Here is a 21,616-nt window from a genome sequence, read left to right as displayed (position 1 = left end):
ATCAATTTGCTCCGCGTCCGATTCTCTCAACCCATACCCGTATTTTACCTCATTCGCGTGTTTCTTGTTCTGTATATATGTACCTACCTAACGAGTGACAAGATCGTGTTCATTATTGCATCTTCCATAACTTCGCATCATCACCCTTCATTACAAACATTGAAGGTAGAATGTGATCAAAATAGTAATAGAAACATGAGTTGCGACTGAGTAAAAGTTTATGTATGTCCGACGACAAATGACTAATGACGTTTTGTACAGGAGCAGTGATGGATAGACCTTCCGGCATTTCAACATGCACGTCGTGTTCATAAAGGGCAAGAATCATAGCAACATCAAATCATTTTACGTTAAAATAATTTGCTTTGTATATGGGAAGGGGATCTCTAAAAGCTTTCCTTTGCTTGAAGGCTTCAGTGATATCCCGATGAATTTGCCCCCAGCGACTAAGTTCCTTGCCGATGTTGGTATGTCCTTCTTGGAATTTACGCGGCACCGGTGGCAGACGCCATTCCTGCATTCTGGCCAGCGTTTTGGCGTCCTTGTCATGACGCATCGCCCAGTAGGCAGCCTCCTTGGGTAAGCCTTGTTCGCTGAGAGTTCCGATGCTCACCAGATTGGTAAAGTATTCTGGAATAGTTTCGTCAGCACCGCCATCCTCGCATATTGGCACACTTAGTCGCTCTATGTCCTCATCAGATGATCGGATAGCATAGTCACTTTCTGGCTTGTTCAAATTAATTTGCATCATTTTCCTTGTATCGTGTGCTGAAAGGAAACATCATGCTGTCATTCAATAGAGAAGTCCCGAAAGCACAATGATATGTTGCATATCGCCCGCTTCATATCTACGATATGATTGACATTTATAAAACCTCTATCATGTTCTGAGGAAAATGTTGCTGCCAAGTTTAAAGCAGCCATTACTGATGCATTGACGTACTGAGAAGTTCAGTTCCTTACGGTATACGATGTAGTTATGTTGACCCCCTTGGTCATCTAGGTTCAGAACATGCTGTTGAATCTTGTCCTGGTTAACGTAAAACGTTGCTTGTCCACCTGTGAAAGGTCACAAAAATATTACAAGGCATTAGATATAAATTTGCATCAAGTTGGAAATGAAGAGAACTTGACCATCTATTTTAATTATGATTTATATTCAAATTAAACGGTGTGAATACATAAATTAAAATCGCTTGCGAATAGTGGTGCATAGAGACGAAGGATAAGTCGCAATGAAAAAAGTACGCGTAGATATCATTCTACAAAAATTCACGAAAACTAATTATGATTACTGGTCACTCGTGGCATACAATCCAGAATGGCATTTGAGTATTTAAAATGCTTTGTCATAGTTTCATACTTTCTTTTAAAATATTACGCACGTTTTAGCAGCATGTGTAACGCTAATGTGGCGCGTCCTCACCAAAGCCCTCGGCTCCCAGCTCCCCCAGCTCGAGCTCCTGCTCGCGGTTGTCCGGCACCGCCAGTGTGCCGTTGATCTTCTCGCATATTTCCAAGGCCTCATCGATCGGAGTCATCCTCGGGAAGAAGTGGTATGTCTTGTTCTTGAATGATAACGCCTGGCTCGCATTCATGCCTGAGAAGCAGAAGTAACGTAATAGTGGCTCACATCCAGCTGGGGTATTTCCGTAATGAGTTATTAGACTCACGACATGGGTGGGCCATGGACTGAGAGTGACGTACCGGGTCACGAGATAAAGCAGCAGCCTGGAAAAAAGTTCACAATGAATGCATATTGCATGGTCATTGGTTATGAGTCTTTATTGTTTTCCTTTAGGAAGATGAGGTACCTACCTTTTGCAGCATCGAGATATTGAGTGTGCCATTTGCCGAAGATACAGCGCTTCTTCCTGCCTCCTTTTGTGCTTGTGACGTATCCAGTTGGCACCATTTCGTTATTTTGTAGCTCGCAACCTATAACAAACGAAAACACTTAGAAGGTTGGGCACTGCAGCACCGTGATGGATTGCAATATTAAACAAAGAAGTTTCATTTGTCGAATCAACTATGTTATGACCTAATAACAAAATATCGGACGGAATTTCTGCAACAGAAAGTAGGTTCAGATGTCCTGTCGGGGACGGATCCTGCGTCAGGCAAATACTCACATCCCCTTGCTTCATGGACGATTGTGACGTCGATGAAGGCACCGTACATGGTGTGCCAGCACTCTACGTGCAGGCAGCGTGACGGGTCCCGCAGCATGATTCCACTGCTGCTCGCAGTCATATTGTCCCACCTGCAGGCTGAAAAGGTCCGCAGCTCTCTGTGACTTCACCAGTCGTCCGAAGAAAACTAATAACAATTAACAATAAAAAGCCATTGACAGCTTTCACCGTGGAAGGACACGCCATTATTAAAATCTTAATACGATCATACACGCCACGGGTAAGCGAAAGGCGCATTACATAGGGTGGGGAGAAGTGAACGAGTAGAACGATAAGAAGGATACCCAGAAGTGAGACAAAACGTTATGAAAATGGACGGAAGAGGAAAGCGGAAAGACAGTAGAGTGATCGAAAGGATGAAGTCGATACAGAATGGGTGGATCCAAAGAATGACTGGGAAGGATGGGTTTATCTGCCTTTATGAAAAGGCTATTAACTACTTATACTTATGTATATGGATGTCCAATAATTAAATGACCATGACAAACGACATAGCCGTGAAACGTGATTAGCACTGAAAGCGACTCACTGAACTCATCCGGCGGAGTTGTTGTCCGTTCTGACGTAGAGCTCATGGGTGAGACGGTGTAGAACGATTCTGTCGTCCCGGAGGTCGTGCTCACCAACGAGGTACTTCCTGAGGTGATCTCTTGTGAATGTGTAGTGTCTATTGTTGCTGCATGGGTAGTGTCTGTTGTGGTGGCAGGTGTAGTGTCTGGATGCGTAGTATCTGTTGTTGCTGCATGTGCAGTGTCTGTTGTGACTGCATGGGTGGTGTCTGTTGTGGGTGCATGTGTAGTGTCTGTCGTTGCTGCATGTGCAATGTCTTTTGTAGCTGCCTGTGTAGTGTCTGTCGTTGCTGTATGTGAAGTGTCTGTTGTGGGTGCAGGTGTAATGTCTGTCGTTGTTGCATGAGTAATGTCTTTTGTAGCTGCCTGTGTAGTGTCTGTCGTTGCTGTATGTGAAGTGTCTGTTGTGGGTGCATGTGTAGTTTTTGTTGTTGCTGCATGAGTAGTGCCTGTTGTGGGAGCATGTGTGGTGTCTGCTGTGGGTGTATGTGTAGTGCCTGTTGTGGGTGCATGTGTAGTGTTTGTTTTTGGTTCATGAGTAGTGCCTGTTGTGACTGCCTGTGTAGTGTCTGTCGTTGCTGTATATGTAGTGTCTGCTGTGGGTGCTTGTGTGGTGTCTGTTGTGGCTGCATGTGAAATGTCTATTGTGTCTGCATGGGTAGTGTCTGTTGTGACTGTGTGGGTAGTGTCTGTTGTTGCTGAATGGGTAATGTCTGTTATAGGCGCGTGTGTAGCGTCTGTTGTGGCTGCATGTATAGCGTCTGTTGTAGCTACAGGTGTAGTGGCTGTTGCTTCTTCATGGGTAGCATCTGTTGTGGCTGCATGTGTAGTGCCTGTTATGGGTGCATCTGTAGTGTCTGCTGTGGCTGCATGTGTAGTGTCTGTTGTGATTGTATGGGTAGTGCCTGTTGTTGCTGCATGCGTACTGTCTGTTGTGACTGTATAGGTAGTGTCTGTTGTTGCTGAATGGGTAATGTCTGTTGTGGCTGCATGCGTAGTGTCTGTTGTAGTTGCATTAATAGTGTCTGTTGTTGCTTCATGCGTAGTATCTGTTGTGGATGCATGTGTAGTGTCTGTTGTGACTGTATGGGCAGTGTCTGTTGTTGCTGCATGCGTAGTGTCTGTTGTGACTGTATTGGTAGTGTCTGTTGTTGCTGCATGGGCAATGCCTGTTGTGGAAGCATGTGTAGTGTCTGTTGTGGCTGCATGAGTAGTGTCTGCTATAGCTGCATGTGTGGTGTCTGTTGTTGCTACATGTAAAGTGTCTGTTGTGGCTGCGTGTGTAGTGCCTGTTGTTGGTGCATGTGTAGTGTCTGTTGCGGCTACATGTGTAGTGCCTGTTGTGGCTGCATGTGTAGTGTCTGTTGTAACTTCATGTGTAGAATCTGTTGTGACTGCATGTGAAGTGTCTGGATAAGAAGTGTCAGTTGTAGCTGCATGTGTAGTGTCTATTACGGCTGCATGTGTAGTGTCTGGATAAGAAATGTCTGTTGTAGCTGAATGCATAGTCTCTGGGTGCGTAGTGCCAGTTGTGGCTGCATGTGTAGTGTCTGTTGCGGCTGCATACGTAGTATCTGTTGTAGCTGCATGCATAGTGTCTCTTATGGCTGCATGTGTAGTGCCTGTTGTAGTTGCATTAATAGTGTCTGTTGTTCCTACATGTGTAGTGTCGGTTGTTCCAACATGTATGGTATCTGTCGTGGCTACATGCGTAATGTCAGTTGTGGCTGCATGTGAAGTATCTGTTTCAGTTGCATTTGTAGTGTATGTTGCTGCTGCATGTGTAGTGTCTGTTGCAGCGGCATGTGTAGTATCTGTTGCAACTACGTGTGTAGTGTTTGTTGTAGCTGCATGTGTAGTGTCTGAATGCTTAGTGTCAGTTGTGGCTGCAAGTGTAGTGTCTGGATAAGCTGTATGAATTGTGGCTGCATGTGTAGTGTCTGAATGCATAGTGACAGTTGTAGCTGCAGGTGTAGTGTCTGGATGAGTTGTATCAGTTGGGACGGCATGCGTAGTGTCTGTTGCGGCTGCATGCGTAGTGTCTGTTGTAGCTGCATGCATAGTGTCTGTTGTGGCTGCATGTGTAGTGTATGTTGTAGCTGCATTAATAGTGTCTGTTGTTGCTTCATTTATAGTGTCGATTGTTGCCACATGTGTAGTCTCTGTTGTGGCTACATGTTCAATGTCACTTGTGGCTACATGTGTAGTGTATGTTTCAGTTGCATTGGTAGTGTCAGCTGTTGCTGCATGTGTAGTGTCTGTTATGGCTGCATGTGTAGTGTCTGGATAAGAAGTGACAATTGTAGCTGCATATGTAGTGTCTATATGCATAGTGTCAGTTGTGACTGCATGTGTAGTGCCTGGATAAGTTGTATCAGTTGTCGCTGTATGTGTAGTGTCTGTTGCAGCTGCATGCGTAGTGCCTGCTGTAGCTGCATGTGTAGTTTCTTTTGTTGCTTCAGGGGTAGTGCCTGTTGTGGCTGCATGTGCAGTGTATGCTGTGTCTGCATGCGTAGTGTCTGCTGTGACTGTATGGGCAGTGTCTGTTGCTGCTTCATGGGTAGTGCCTGTTGTGGCTGCATGTGTAGTGCCTGAACGCGTTATGTCAGTTGTAGCTGCATGCGTAGTTTCTGGATAAGTAATGTCAGTTGTGGCTGAATATGTAGTGTCTGTCGTGGCGGCATGTGTAGCGTCTGTTGCTGCTGCATGTGTAGTGTCTGTTGCAGTTGCATTGGTAGTGTCTGTTGTTGCTGCATGGACAGTGTCTGTTGCGGCTGCATGTGTAATGTCAGTTGTGGCTGCATGTGTAGTGTCTATTGTGGCTGCATGTGTAGTGCCCGTTGTAGTTGCATTAGTAGTGTCTGTTGTTGCTACAAGTGTAGTGTCTGTTGTGGTAACATGCGTAATGTCAGTTGTGGTTGCATATATAGTGTCTGTTTCAGTTGCATTGGTAATGTATGTTGTTGCTGTAATGTATGTTGTTGTTGGTAATGCTGTTGTTGTGCTTGTAGTGGGCGCATGTGTGGTGCCTGTTGTGGGTGTATGTGTAGTGTCTGTTGTGGGTGCATGTGTAGTGTCTGTTTTTGGTTCATGAGTAGTGCCCGTTGTGACTGCCTGTGTAGTGTCTGTCGTTGCTGTATATGTAGTGTCTGCTGTGGGTGCTTGTGTGGTGCCTGTTGTGGCTGCATGTGAAATGTCTATTTTGTCTGCATGGGTAGTGTCTGTTGTGACTATGTGGGTAGTGTCTGTTGTTGCTGAATGGGTAATGTCTGTTACAGGCGCGTGTGTAGCGTCTGTTGTGGCTGCATGTGTAGCGTCTGTTGTAGCTACAGGTGTAGTGGCTGTTGCTGCTTCATGGGTAGCATCTGTTGTGGCTGCATGTGTAGTGCCTGTTGTGGGTGCATCTGTAGTGTGTGCTGTGGCTGCATGTGTAGTGTCTGTTGTGATTGTATGGGTAGTGCCTGTTGTTGCTGCATGCGTACTGTCTGTTGTGACTGTATAGGTAGTGTTGGTTGTTGCTGAATGGGTAATGTCTGTTGTGGCTGCATGTGTAGTGTCTGTTGTAGTTGCATTAATAGTGTCTGTTGTTGCTTCATGCGTAGTATTTGTTGTGGATGCATGTGTAGTGTCTGTTGTGACTGTATGGGCAGTGTCTGTTGTTGCTGCATGCGTAGTGTTTGTTGTGACTGTATTGGTAGTTTCTGTTGCTGCTGCATGGGCAATGCCTGTTGTGGAAGCATGTGTAGTGTCTGTTGTGGCTGCATGTGTAGTGTCTGTTGTGACTGTACGGGTAATGTCTGTTGTTGCTGCCTGGGTAGCGTCTGTTGTGGCTGCATGTGCAGTGTGTGAGCGCGTTATGTCAGTTATAGCTGCATGCGTAGTTTCTGGATGCGTGGTGTCAGTTGTGCCTGAATGCGTAGTATCTGGGTAAGTGGTGTCCGTTGTAGCTGCAAGTGTAGTGTTTAGACTCGTATTGACAGTTTTGGCTGTATGCGTAGTGTCTGGATAAATCGTGTCAGTTGGGGCTGAATGTGTAGTGTCTGTCGTGGCTGTATGTGTGGCGTCTGTTGCTGATGCATGTGTAGTGTCCGTTGCAGTTGCATTGGTAATGTCTGTTGTTGCTGCATGGACAGTGTCTGTTGCGGCTGCATGTGTAATGTCAGTTGTGACTACATGTGCAGTGTCTATTATTGCTGCATGTGAAGTGCCCGTTGTAGTTGCATTGGTAGTGTCTGTTGTTGCTACATGTGTAGCATCTGTTGTTGCTACCTGTGTAGTATCTGTTGTGGTTACATGCGTAATGTCAGTAGTGGCTGCATATATAGGTTCTGTTTCAGTTGCATTGGTAATGTATGTTGTTGCTGCATGAGTAGTGTCTGTCCTGGCTACATGTGTGGTGTTTGTTGAAGCTGCATGTGTAGTGTCTGCTGTGGCTGCATTAGTAGTGTCTGCATGTGTAGAGTATGAATGCGTAGTGTCTGTTGTGGCTGCGTGTGTAGTTTCTGGATGCGTGGTGTCAGTTATGGCTGCATGCGTAGTATCTGGGTAATAAGTGTCAGTTGTAGCTGCACGTATAGCATCTAGATTCGTAGTGTCAGTTGTGGCTGCATGTGTAGTGTCTGGATAAGTAGCGTTAGCTGTAGCTACATGTTCAGTGTGTGCTGTTGCTGCATGTGTAGTGACTGTTGCAGTTGCATTGATAGTGTCCGTTGTTCCTGCATGGGTAGTGTCAATTATTACTGTATATGTAGTGTCAGTTGTGGCTGCATGTGTAGTGTTTGTTGCAACTGTTTCAGAAGTGTCTTTTGTGGCAGCATGTGTGGTTCCCGGATGCGTAGTGTCAGTTGTGGCTGCATGTGTAGTGTCTGCTGTGGGTACATGTGTTATGTCAGTTGTGGCTGCATGTGTAGTTTCTGTTGTAGCTGCCCTTGCGGTGTCTTTTGTGACTGCATGTGTAGTGTCTGTTGTGGCTGGAGGTGTGGTGTGTTCTGTAGCTGATTGTGTAGTGTATGTTGTGGCTGTGTGGGTAGTGACTGTTGTGTCTGTATGAGTGTCATATGTTGTGGATGATGATATGATAAAATATAGCCCTTTGCTGGTTTGTGTGGAGCCATTTTGGCCCTCTTTAGCATACTGTAGATCAGGTGTTGCAGTGCTCGTGCTCGTTGCTAATACGAGACTTTCACCGGCCAAAGTACTGGCGGTGCTCTCAGTAACACCAACCGAAGTGTGAGTAACGGCAGCAGAAATGTTGGAGGCATCAGCGGACTGAGTAGCAGAACTGACGGGTGCCTCGGAACCCACATAAGCGACAGTTGGTTTTTCAGACTCCGCGTCTGTCAGACTTGTTATTACACGACTTCTGTCTGTAGTCGCTTCAGTTGTGAAATTTACTGGTTCTTTTGTCGTCTGGGCTTTTGTCAGCCACGCAGCTGTGTGCAGATCAGTGATGTCTGCAGAAGTGTGGTTACGGGATGATGTTGATGCATCTGATGTTACGTTTGTTTCGTGGGTTTCTGTCACAGGTGACTCTTCACTAACTCGACTAGTTGAAGTTGCATTAGAAGTAGCCATCTCTGTTGTGATTTCTTCAATACTATGAGTCACTGTTAACGAAGGTGAAGCTGTTTTTATCGTAGTTCTTGAAGTGCTTGATGGTAGCGTTGTTTCAAAACGCTCAGTTTCCCCTGCAATGGTGGTTTTTTGCTCGATCGAAGTAATTTCTGTCGTTGAATATGTGACATTACTGGGAACACTCGTAGGGCTTTCCATTGAAGACATATTACCGACGTTTTTCATTGACTCATGAGTTTCGTTGAAAAGTTGAAAAGTTGTGCCGTTATCTAATAAAAAACTACTGTCAATGGGCGACTGCGTTCCAAGAGGTTCTGTGACCTCATCTGTTTGACCGGTGGAAGTAGATATTTCGGTGGTATGTTTTATCTCGCTTGTTACACGAAATGTGTCATTGCGCTGGTCAGGATCCTTTGTCGCGTTTTCCGATACTATTTCTGATCGGTTTCTGAATATCTGAAAGGGCGTTGATGCTGACGCTGTTTCAGGCGTTGGCTGTGTGGCATTGTAAGACGATCTGGTTGTCGCCGCAGTAGTGTTTAGGCCTTCTTCGTCCATATGTGTCAGATTTAATACAGCCAGCGTCGAAGACAAAATTTCAGAAGTTGGCACTGCAGTTGGTGGGGGCGTTTCTTCAACACTCGAAAATGTTGTTTGCCTTTCTGTGGTACGTTGCGTTGTTTCAGTTGTCTCCCTTTCCTCCCCAGGTCTGGCAGGCGTAGAAGCCTCGTGCTCTGAAGCATTTGTAGCCATTGTTGTATGTAGCTGCATTTCTGGCTGTTCGCTGGTCGCATTAGTAAATAAAGAGGGACTGGTTCCCCTTTCCAGCGTCGCTGCGGAGGTCGCTGTCTCTGTCGTAAGTGTCGCGTTTTCTGAGGTGACAGAGACTGTGGTCCACGCCGTAGTTGTTGGAGCAGTGACGTCCTCTGACCAATTTCCCTTCTGGCACGTCTGATGCCCTGACTGTGCTCCATCTTGATACAGTTGGCCATCCCGGACACAACCTGAAATGCATGCAATATCTTTTGTTAACCTACCATTTATTTCGAGATTGACTGATCTAATTTATCTATCCTTAGTTGCAGTGTTTTTAGTGGGAAAACTTAAATTTGCTGTGATGCATCTGACTTGAACAAAATCAGTTATGATATATCCCAAACCTGTTATGTCGCCCGCTATGTACATAAATATTTTTTAAACAGCCATTTGCGCAGTGCGGGCAACTATCTATATTAGGGTAGGGTGGGGTAATTTGAACATGTGGGGCAATTTGAACATAGTGTGAATAACACAAAATTACGGAAAATCCATAAGTGGCATGACAATAACACCAATGAGAGAAATTATTGTAACTAAAAGGGCTATCATATGAACGGGGTTTAAAGTTTCAGGGAATGAAGATGTTGACGCACAGTGTAAAAAATCAATTTCGCAAGGAAAAACGCCTAACAACACGTCATTGCAACTTCATTGCAGCGCAAAATCTTGCATTGCTAGCGCCTAATACGCAACGGCTTTTGTTGTATAATGACCTAGGGGAGAGTGGGGTGGGTTGTATCAGTTTTTACTCCGAGACCCATAACCTCGTAACTACGCATGATAAACTCATTATTTTCATACTATCCCCTTCCTTGATTCTTCTGCTTTTTTGTGCAAAGTAACTTTTCCGCTACCTCTACCAGTTTTTCTTCTACGGTCTGCCGAATAGAACAATGTTTTTGATACAACTTGCCCCATGGCTTGGGTGAGTTGTATCAGATGGTGGGGTAATTTGTATCACTATTTCACGTTTCAGGGAGTGTGCTTGCTACTGGTTTTGAACATAACAACAACATTAAATGGGGTTAATACAATGTATAGTTATGCTCAAAGGCTTCACTTTATTAGACCAAACTTAGGTCAATGCAATCCGAACGAAACATCAACAGACTAGACGCAAAAGTGGCCCGTTAAGAGCAAAGAAGCCAACACATTGTGCCGAAATGGAACGAGCATTGCCTAGCTACCTACAAACGCGAGCCAGGGCTTAGCTTTCGCGATCAAAGGCAACATACCCATGCATACATACATACATACATGTTACAACATACCCCACCCGGCTCTGATACAACATGTACCTCGCCGCCATCTTGGAAAAAATATCCTCGTGCTAAAAAAACAGCGGACAGCTGGATATTTCCGTTTTCACTCACGCAGCCTTAGAACCTACCCTCACCACCGCTACGGAGATCTTTCAAATTCGTGCACATATAAATGCCCAAAACACACATTTTCTTGCGACTTATTTTTTTAGAATGACATTAAAAAAAACATAAAATCGGCTCTCACCTCGAGACGCGTCCACTCAGCCACAAGACAGAACAGGGAAAGATGGCGCCCGGAAAACCTCGTCGGCTGGTCGTGTCACGAGCGCCATCCATTGGATAAGTTTGGCACAATTCGCCCTGATACAACTTGGACATGATACAACTCTCCCCGCTCTCCCCTAATCAGTGCCTTCAATCCAAGAAATTCGCTTTTGAACCCTGTTTTTTAAAATGGCAAAATAACTTTTAGCGTGGGGTAATTTGAACATAGTGTGAGAATTTCAATGAAGACAGGGATACCTCCGAAAAAAACAACGCTCCCAGTTTTTTTTTTGCCAATATTTTCGTACCAAAGCAGTAGCAGATAAGTGATGCCAGTTTTAGAAAATTTACGTCTAATATCCGTCTTATGTCCGGCATTTTCGTTGATTTTCCGTCCAAAAATGTTAAAGTCAACTATTTGTCCAAATATGTCCGAATATTATGCAGCTATCAACACTCAAAATCGTCATTTATATTGCTTATCATGTAATTTTACCAGCCGAAAAGTGTTCATTATATTGAGAGCTTAACAAGCTTTCCATTCGCCAATCAATGCTATGCACGATTACTTTATAAAAAGCGCTGAAGTGTAGCAAGCCATCGTCCAATGTTGTCCAGTCTGCTACCTTTGTCCAACCAATTCCGAATTGGACATGGACAAAATCAGAACTCCAAATGTCTAGGTTTCGATTGGCACCACTTTAACAGATGTAGTAAGGTTGGGAGAGTTTTTATCGAACAAAAATGATAGACGTTCTGTTAATTGAAGAGTGTCAACTGACCGGTGTGCAGCGTGCAGATATTGATACTCTGCAACTGTTATTTTTGCTGTTGTGTTGATTTTTCAAGTGAAGGTATGTTTAGAATTGTTCTGCCTATTTGTTTATGGGTCAAACAACATCGGTGCTGGCGAGACTATCGTTTTTATGACAGGTAAAGGCAGTATGTTCAAATTACCCCACGGTGGGGCAATTTGAACACACCGTGACTTGGTGGAGAAGTGAGGCTATGCTATTCAAGGTATGCTCGGCTCGTCCAAAAATGAGGCTTGCATGGTGAAAGCAAGTGACACTTGCGCTACTGAAACAGTTTTTCTTCATCCAGGGTTGAACTGGAATTTGGTACAACGGAGAAGACGTATAAATATGTTCAAATTACCCCACACTACCCTACTATTTGAGGAGGGTGCGTCTGTCCGTTACCGAGGTCCCGACTTGATGGTGCTTTGCGTAGACTACAGGCCAGACCGTTGCACCTAGCGCGGTGAAACTTGCACAACTTATAGATCAAGGATGCGCGACGTGCCTTTGAGGGGTCTCAGCTCGATCGGATTGATAGGGAGCGCGAGGCGCGTGCTCAAAAAGTGCAAATTCGCGTCATTGACTTTACATGTATAAATCGGCGTGCGAAATCGGGCGAAAACGGCTAATTTTGGCCGACACGGGTCCGGTCCAGGTGCGATATCTTGATGACCAGGGGTCCGATCGGCACTGGGAAAACGGTATCGTGTAAATAATTGAACGGGCTATCGAACGGTGTGCGGTGCAGGGGATGGCACGCGCCACGTGCACCGTGAAGGGCACTTTTGTTGGAAAAATGCGGTTTTTGACGGATTTTGGAATTGATTCTATTTTTAGGTGACCGTTAAATGGAGCGATTTGAATCAACGCCTATTTGCAAGAGAAAGGTACCGCCTCTCATATAAAAATTGTGAAAAGCTGATTGATCCAAATCAAGGTGGTGCAAATCACAGGAGAAAATGGTGTTTGTCAATTTTGTGCCACTTTATTAATCACACGGGGTTTGCTGCATAACCTGATACCTTTGGCAGTTGAATATGGTACCATTGGATAGAGCATTCAATTCTGTCCAATATTCACTCTTCATTTTTGCATGATTAGCAACAGTATCCTTAAAAATGTAAATGTTCCAAACCATTACATTGTCATTTTTAGCGAAATTCATCGATGGCCCTCAAGACTTCACGCCAGTTTTCGAATCATTCTAAAGCAGGGGGGCGACACGGCTATTCGCGCAATGTATTCATTTATGGGCCGCGCGGGGCCTCGCGATGACGCGGCTGGAGGCAACTGCTCAGCGCGCTAGGATACTTCTGGCGGGGCCGGGCGCTGAACGGTGTGCAATGAATGGGTTATGGTCGGGCAGACAGAGATGAGGCATTGAATTTGAATTGACATCAGCAATCGGGTGGGGAAGCAGAACGTTTCTAATCGAGCTTGGGATGGGGAAAGCCGAAAATATCACGATCGGCTCATAGCTCCGACAAGGCCGGGTGCTGTACCATGTGTAGTATATTTAGGCGGGCAGACAGAGATGAGTTATTGGATTTCAATTCACCTTACCATCGGTTTCTGGTGAGGTTTGAAGAGTCTTTAGTCAAGCTCGGAGTGGGGCAACGGCCACTGGCGGATCCAGGGGAAGGCATTTGGGGCAAATGTCTTCCCCAACAACCAGGGCAGCGCCCGAAATCGATTTTCGAGAATAAATGAAAACTTCACAACTTTTCTGAGGAAATGTTGGTTAATCACACCGCACAGCAATGCGCAAGGAATCGAAATCCGAGTTTTTAAAACTAATTCCGAGAAACCTTTTTGGGGTAAGCCCCGCAGTGTCCATTACCGCTTCCTGGATCCCCCAGTTGTGATTAAGTCACGGTCGATACCAAGCTTCGGCGGGACCAGGCGCTGTACACGTTGTTCTTTGAATGAAGAGGTGGACAGACACCTAGCCCCACATCCTACTGCTATGCCCGTGCTTCTGTGGGTGAAGCACTAAAGCATCACGGAATCCCAGAGGACCTGCGAGTCGACGAGGTGGCCGCTTTGGCCGCCGGGTACTGCAGCTCCCTGGAGTTGCCTGGGACCGATGGCAAAACAAAAGGTGTGGGCCGTAGTAATTAGTGAATTCCCGTAATGTAGAGATCATATCCTCAATGATCTCCATTACCATTTTATATTCCTAAACAATATGACAGACTAATTATGCTTGCCTACGTTCAGGCATTACCTCTGATGGTCATACGCCCAGTACAACATGTGTTGTCTGTCAAACAACAATCGACGACGGGATCCCTTCTCATCATCTCTTAAGCCATCGGTTGTCAATTCACCCACCCCGTTTCCCTAAAAATAGACGGTCAGATTCGGCCTGGGTCCTTACGACCCCTCTAAATTCGCCAGAGACGGGATCGGATCGCCGTTATTGCACCCGTCTTAGTGTCTTAAATACTATGACAGCTTCGACCACGGGCGTCGGACGGGGTGATCGTTTCACGAATGTACGCACCATCCAGGCCTAGGATGCATCGAGGTTTAAAAGGATGCAGTCTGTAGATCAATCAACAAACAATGGTGGTATGCAACCACTTTAAAATATCTCCCTGGCTCCCGCAACGTTCCAACGCCCCTCCGTTATGCATTCGCCCTGTGTGTCCGCCGAGCCGGCTTGCCTCCAATGACGTCATCGGCCGGCCGGCGGCGTTCAAGGTCAAACGGCTGGTGTCCTTACCTGGAGTTCTATAGCCTTGGTAAGGGTTTGATTTTCTAGAATAGCCAAGACTCCCACTCAGATCTACAGAAATGGAAAACTTCCTCATCCTCGTCTACTCGTTACGCTTACTCCACCTTATCATTTGCAAATATTTAAATACGTAGAGGGCAAAAAGCATTGTCGGGACCTTAGTCACTTACAAACCAGACTAGATTAGACACATTTGCATCAAACAATGCGCTGAGCTCGGAGAGGGCAGTAATTTCATACTCACAGTTGGTCCCAAAGTCGTTGATATGCGCTGAAGGCGGTTCTTTTCCGTTGTTCTTGACGCACTTTACGACAAAGCATTTTGCTTCGTCTACATGCATGGTAGAATTGACAGGATAATACTTTCCACTGAAGAAACAATCTGTGGGAAAGGAAAAGATGTCAGATACCACTCGCTGTTCCTTATCAGTCTCATTTAACATCTCTTTGGGATGCAAGGGTTATTTGAGTCACAAAATTTTGATTTTTCATAATTAAGCAAAAACGTGGCGAGAACAGACAAAAATTTGGCTATCTGCCACTTCATTCAGTTTGGGCCCGTCATATGTCTCAGGTTGGTATCACGTGTGAAAATGCCTGAAAAGATACGGACGAAAAACTTCGAGCCTAAGCGCAGTGCTTACTGCTTTAGTTCACACGCAGTGCAATAGTTATCTCATAATAGCATCGTCTTTTAAACTAAAAGGTCTTACGAGGAGTCCTAGAAACCCATGTAATGAAAAACGAAAGCGAATACAACTTTCTAATGGAAACGAGTCATGCCAAAATATTGTTTTTCGCAAAAAAATCAATCATTAGGTTGATCAACATATAGAAGTGCAGGTTTTAAATCTAAAGCAACGTAATTCGTTTATTAGGTCACATCTTGCAAGCAATATTCGCCATGGGCCGGGCCAGCCCAATGGGCCATGGGCTGGGCTGGACTACGGGCTGGGCTGGGCCCTCAAATATGAAGGATCAATGGGCTGTGGATGGGCTGGGCCAAGAACTGTAAAGTGGAGTCAGGGGTTCGCAACTGAGACAAAAACTATAACTACCTAGTACCTAGCTTATTACTTTGCAAGACACAAAAGCGAGTTAATAAAGCACGCATGCAATGTGCATTGTACATGCTGCTAGCAAAAGATTGTTCCTTTGCTACCTTTGGGTGCTTGTGTGGTGTCAATAATTTTTAATCTATTCATTTTTAACGGGCTGGGCCGGGCTGGGCTTTGACGCTTTTACCATGAATGGGCTCGGGCTGGGCCGGGCTGTGAACCCATGGGCCTGGGCTGGGCTGGACTGGGATTTTGCGGCCCGTGGCGAACACTGCTTGCAAGTGAAAAAAGGCTTTTCGGGTGATCGTGACCTTCATGTAAACGAAGACTTTATCGATTCACCCTTGGTTTTCGGATGTGGCCATTTGTACATACATAAAACAGTGCAGTGCATCACTTACCATAATTTGAATTCCTGAAGTCTAGATCCACTTACTTTCCAGAATTTCTGGTCCATCACACGTGCTCGGTGACAAGCAGCGCTCACCCAAACACAGTTCGAAGTCGTCGAAATGGCCCATCCGCAAAAACGCACAACAATCTTTGGCTGAAAGAAAAAAGATAAAAAAGGTAAGGTGAATACAATGGTAGATTCATGAAGCTTCAAATTTGCATTCCATTAAGTTCACGACCTCGATTTAACCCGCGCACCGACGGTAGGAGGGGAGATATCCATCCCCCTGAAGTTTTTTAATAATCGCGGAAAAACCGCGGCGCCCCCATCAATTTCATCAGTTTCACACATGTGCACGTTTGAACCTTCTTCCTTTCAAGGTTAAGCCACCAGGTCACTTCGAATGACCCGACTCAAATCACTTTTTTGCAACTTTGTCACCGTGTCAGAGCTACAGTAGATGACGGAGCCCTTTGAAAGTTGCAGGATGTAATTAGGTCATTGGTAGGTACAATTTTATATCTCTGAATTTTGATATCGATGACCTAAGGTCAGGTCAATTTCTTGACCTCCTCATTATAAGTCAATAGGGGAAATCTCAACTGCTGGATTTTTTCTTCACTAAAACGCGTCGGAGTGGCCTAATATACCATGGATGACTTCATATACGATCAACCTTGACTAACTTGAGGTCTTTTTGCTATTGGCAACTGTAAGGTCATGTGACGTCATCAAAGGTCGCCAAAGGAGCGGACTTTAGAGGAACCTCTGAAAGGTGTGGCTGGACATCAGCGCGGATACTCTGGACATCTTGATCTATGGAATGCCAATGCGAATGAGGGAATGGGTAGGACAGGGCAGGGGTTAAATCGGTAAATAAACCAAGACCCGGGGGCGACGAAACTTTCAGTACCCTCGAGTTGATCAATTTCACACCTACTCTAAAAATGTCATGACCCTGACCCAAATGACCTTTGACCTACTTCTCGAGACCATGTTTGGCAGGAATCGCGATTCGGCGTACATATGTCGGCTCGCATTAGCCGCGCTTTTGCAGTTTTTTTTCGTAGTTTCAAGCGCTCAAACATGTAATATGATGTTGCCCCCATGCATTAGGGTGGGTGTCAAGGACACATGAAGGTCAGCTCAGGTCATTGACCTTTGATGACTTCGGTTCACTTTTTCGAGTTTTACGTGTTACTAGGCTAGTTTTTAGAGCTGAATTCGAATTTAGCAACCACATGAACCTTTACGAAGTTGTTTTGGTGCCTTCGTAACATGTTACAAAGCTGTCAGAGGCGGTTGACACCTACTACGAATACCCGGCAGGACCCCTACTGGATGATCCGACCTGACCTGACCCGACCTGGCCTAAATGCATGAAGACATCATCTGTGATCAAAACTAACATGATGTTCGTGATCAGCACCCCGAAAACCCCATAGCAGCCACACTTCACGACGTTCTAACAGGTCCCGATTTTCCCGACTTTTGGGTTATTGACCTGACCTGGAAGGTCAACCAATCACCTAGGACCTTAAACGTGGGTATCATCGGCTTCCTCTCGTCACGGGCAACACGCTCATTTTTTTCCGCGAAGCTCTAGCTGGATCCGGGGCGATACGGCAGGGGGGGGGGGGTCCAGTACGGACCCCCCCCGCCGAAACACAAATACGGACGAGGGTTAATTATGGCGGCGAGCTGATGGACGGGCACATAATTTCCGGACGGGGAATATTTGTTTCTGGTCCCTAAAAAGCTGTTTCTGGCACCTAATGGTAATAAAAGCTGTTCGAGCTGAACACATCCGACGTGTTTTCAACGCAGTAGCACGTCTCTATCAAAAATTATAATAAAAACAAATTGCTGGTGACCTTTCATGACCTGGGGCGACTTCAGGAGCACACAGAGGGGTGAGGTCACCGATGCAATTTTCCGATTCAGCTATGGAAATTCCGAAATATATATTTTATGTATACTCTTACTCTTATCAATCACTGGAAGTTTCAAAGCGATAGCGAGTCTTTGAACTTTTTCTGAGGTAAGGTCACTCAAGGTGACCTGGTGACTTGACCTTGAACAACCGGGGTCTAAAAAATCATTATTTAAGCGGAAAAGATGTATGAACAAGAATGTACCAAAAACGCGCCACCGTTTTTGAAACATTCGCTAAAAACATGAGCTCCGGGCGTGAAAACGTCCCCCAAGCACGGCGCGGGTTAATAGTTACATTTAATTCTTAATTCTTAGAAAATGGGCCGAGGGAAACACTCAATGCGTTATAAATCCCTCGTTCCGCTCAGTTCGTTCAGAAACGAGGGAATGGTACATCAGGTAACACATTGTACCAAAATAAGCGATGATTAAAGCATAAGCAACTCGCGCACGCAAAAGACATTTTTAAGCTACAAGGTTACAGCTCAGAGGAACTTAAGTAAAGCTTAATCACTCACCATCTGTTTCTAGTCCGCTCTTTGTTGCTCCTGGCGTGTTTGTACTTGAAAACAGCGGGTTTATGCTATCGGTTGTGGTCTGCACAGGTTTGATATTGCTAGCAAAGTAGTCATCGGATGCTTCTTCAATTTTGTCAACACTATTGAGCTGATCATTGTCGTCTCCACTGTTGTCGTTTGTTTCGTCAGCGTTGTCGAGTACAAATCGTTTTGCTCTTATATTCGCCTTTTTAGCTTGCTTAGCTTGTGTTTCAAAGATTTCAGCGTCGCTCGAAGGTAGATTGAGGTGGCTTATAACAGGCTGATTGTCTAAAATAATTAAAAACACAACCAGCACAAAGACACTTGACCTCGCTGCATAAAACCTCTTGAATGACATACTGAATGGAGCGTTGGATATACTTGTTATCCTCCTATGACATGCTCACAATCTCTGAAACCAGCAAGCTGAGCCGAGCTAGGCAAAGTCGATCTTATTTTTATCCTATACTCATGCTTACTAAGTTACCCTCGGCTTCGAATGATCGTAAGAATGACCTCATTCAATTTGAAAAAAAAAATAAGAGCTCACGTGGCATTCACTTCAAAGAACTTCGGTAGCCGACCCCAAACCACCCCCAATCCCTTGGATGAGTGTCTTTTACAGGTGATTGTGAGCCAACCATAGTCAGCCCTTTATATGAATCGTTAATTACTTTCGCATTAACATGACTTCGAGCATGCATGGATTTAAATATGTCCATCGGTGAAGCCAAGGTCCTGGAAAACATTTACGAAAGCTTGCATGGATGGCATCTTATGAAAGGAGGGCACAAATGGCGCATTGTATCACAGGTTAATGACCTTTTATCGTTCACTCTTGTTATAGGGCCTTGGAAATGTGTCAGGCAAAACTACAAAAATTACGTTAAAAATTAAGCATATGTCCACTACCTAGAATAAAGCATAAGTTACGTTTCACACAAGGGCCATCATTCATCAAGTCAGGCTGGTGACGTGAGCTTCGTATCGCTTATAATTTTATGGGAAAATATTGAACCAGCCATTTGGCATGGCAAACAACTATTTACTGATTATTAGCCATCTATAATTATAACTTATTAAAACCCATATCAGATTTAACTTACCATACATTTAATCATAAAGTAGGTATAACGTGTCTTTACGGTTCACGCTAAAATTAACCCACGAGCCGCTGCACTGGGGGGGGGGGGGGGGGGGGCATAAAGTTGCCACCCCCTTTACGTTTTGTGGAATATCTCCAAAACCTAATGAGCTACGAACGTGAAACTTGGCATATCTTCAAATGAATACCTAGGCAATGGTTGAGAAAAGTTAATGGTTGTAGCTATTAAGATGACGTCACAGTGACGTCATAAAGTTTTGTCGTTTTTCGATATGAACCGTTTCTGTTGTCGCTGAGCAGTGAGGATGAAACCCAACTGTAAATGAACCGGACAGCGCCTGCTGCCGTCCTAAAACATGTAAGTACACTTTCAACTAATCCCTGACCAATAATCGGTCCTTTATATTCGGTATCATATGTCTGATATACCTATCGTGAGGAAACTGAGAGTCGCAAATCTATAATTTGACTTCTGACATCACTGTGACGTCATTTCAAATGGGATCGACACCAAATTTCGAAACAACCTCGGCTAGGTATTCAGGAAGAAGTGTGCAAAGTTTTGCTTCTCTATCTCTTCGCGTTGCGACGATGTCGTCGCAGAAGTAAAGGAGGGGGGGGGGGGCGGGCAACTATGCCCCTGCCCCCAGCGGCCGCCGGGTGGCGCGGAGGCCCAGCGGCCGCCGGGTTAACCTTCCAGGCGGGGGGGGGGGCATTTTCTTGCCCCCCTTTAGTTTTTTTCGATATATCTCGAGAACCGCTGCGCCGATCGTCACCAAACTTTCAGTACCCTCCCGGGAGCAGCTAGCGCACATGGTGACCAAAAATTTTTCCAAAGGCTATGATAGGTTGGCCGCAGGGGGAGGCACTCGCCTTGGCCGTATATGCCGTATATGGGCCAGAATGTCTAACGATTTCCGCCATGTTGTGTATACCAAAGTCTTGAAAAGTTGATCACTGCAATCAAACTGCAAGCATGAAGCAGCAGCACTTTTGAGTAGTGTACCTCTCACTAAACTGCATCTCTGCTACCGTACATGCAATTTATATTTCTGGTATACACAACATGGCGGAAATCGATAGACAAAAACAAGTCACCAATGCTCCTTCCAGTATATATTAGAGTTCAGTGGTTGGCCGCTAATGACGTCAGAGTGACGTCATTTTTGCCATTTTCGACCCAAAAAAAGGTTTCGCGGGAAGAGCTGTCAGGCCTACAGCTTTAGAGATACAGAAAAATGATTCAGACATAAAAGGTGTGGAATCAAGAGGGCTACAAAACTGTTATTTCGGTTTTTCGAATTTTTTGGATTTTGACCCCCAAAAATCAAAAAATAGATTTTTCGAAAATAATAGCCAAAAAATCCAAAAAGTTTTTTGAATTTCGAAAAAAAACCGGAATATATTCTATCTACATACCAAATTTGAGATCAATACCCCTTTTTTGGCCAAGTTATAGCGAAAAAACTGTTCAAAATTGATGACGTCAAATTTTCAAACTCAATTTTTAGCAATTCTAGACCTCGTAGCGCAAAACAAAGACCACCATTAGACTCCCCGTGACGAGCTGCATCGAATCGATACCCATTTTATGCAAAAATATCAACTTTGAAATTTGACCTTTTTGACCTGACCTTGACCTGACCTTCACCAGAAAGTGACCTAAACCGTACCTGATGGTCTTATAACCAATACCATTGAGTTGGAAATGAAAAACTGGCCATAAAACATGCATCGCACAACCTTAGTAAAGTTGGGTTCATGTGGTGACCTTTGGTGACCTGACCTGTGACCTGACCTGGTATGACCAGTGACCTCTAATAGCAACATATGTACTAGAAAACTGACGCCTTATCGCTGATTTTCGACAAAATGCGTTTTACTCGGTGTTATAGCACTTTCCCTAGAAGCTCCGTGAACGGTGAAACATATTATCTTTGACCTGACCTGTGACGTCATCGGTGACCCCGAGGTCAATGAAATTTGGTTTCCCTTGACAAATTTGACAGGGCTATCGAACGCCGTTTGAATTTTCCGGATCCGTCCAGTAGTTTCGGAGATACGAGGGGGGGGGGCAAAAAATGCCCCCCCCCCCCACCGCGCGGAAGGTGGCTGGTAGGCCCACCGCCTGCCGGGTTAAAGCATGCAAAGCATGATAACAAAGCTAGTCATTACAATAAGAGTGTACAGTTAAATGGGTTTGTTTGTGACGATCACGGAAGCGGCGTCTCCCTGAGCGGAAATACGTAACTACCGCCTGAACGCCTGCATCCTTCCGCGCAGTGTGCAGCGTAGACTATGGCTCAGGGGTAAGGAGCAAGTCGCGTTAAAGGTGGTAGACCGCATCCCAGTACACACAGAA

General features: G+C 45.1%; 1 protein-coding gene across 1 annotated transcript; it reads right to left on the bottom strand.

Moving 5' to 3' along the window:
• Positions 1 to 200: 200 nt before the first annotated feature.
• On the bottom strand, positions 201 to 6,429 carry LOC122379759 (mucin-5AC-like). Its single transcript, XM_043362197.1, has 7 exons — positions 6,090 to 6,429; positions 2,722 to 6,015; positions 2,133 to 2,270; positions 1,819 to 1,938; positions 1,427 to 1,600; positions 964 to 1,059; positions 201 to 768 (listed from the first exon to the last, which is right to left on the bottom strand). The coding sequence occupies exons 1-7, from the start codon at positions 6,427 to 6,429 to the stop codon at positions 341 to 343; spliced, it is 4,590 nt and encodes a 1,529-aa protein (XP_043218132.1). The 3' UTR covers positions 201 to 340.
• Positions 6,430 to 21,616: the final 15,187 nt, after the last annotated feature.

This window comes from Amphibalanus amphitrite, unplaced genomic scaffold, assembly GCF_019059575.1.
Source record: "Amphibalanus amphitrite isolate SeventyFive unplaced genomic scaffold, NRLGWU_Aamphi_draft 000084F_arrow, whole genome shotgun sequence".
In the NCBI taxonomy this organism is placed as follows: Eukaryota; Metazoa; Arthropoda; class Thecostraca; order Balanomorpha; family Balanidae; genus Amphibalanus; species Amphibalanus amphitrite.
Note: the sequence above shows the minus strand (reverse complement) of the source record. Positions and strands in the feature narration are given on the sequence as shown.

Excerpts from the sequence above, each read along its gene's own strand:
- LOC122379759 (XM_043362197.1), bottom strand. The coding sequence starts at position 6,429 with ATGCAGCAACAACAGACACTGCCCATACAGTCACAACAGACACTACAC. Across the intron at positions 1,939-2,132 it reads CGTCCATGAAGCAAGGGGAT|GTTGCGAGCTACAAAATAAC; the intron begins GTGAGTATTTGC and ends CGTTTGTTATAG. Across the intron at positions 1,601-1,818 it reads ATATCTCGATGCTGCAAAAG|GCATGAATGCGAGCCAGGCG; the intron begins GTAGGTACCTCA and ends TCTGCTTCTCAG.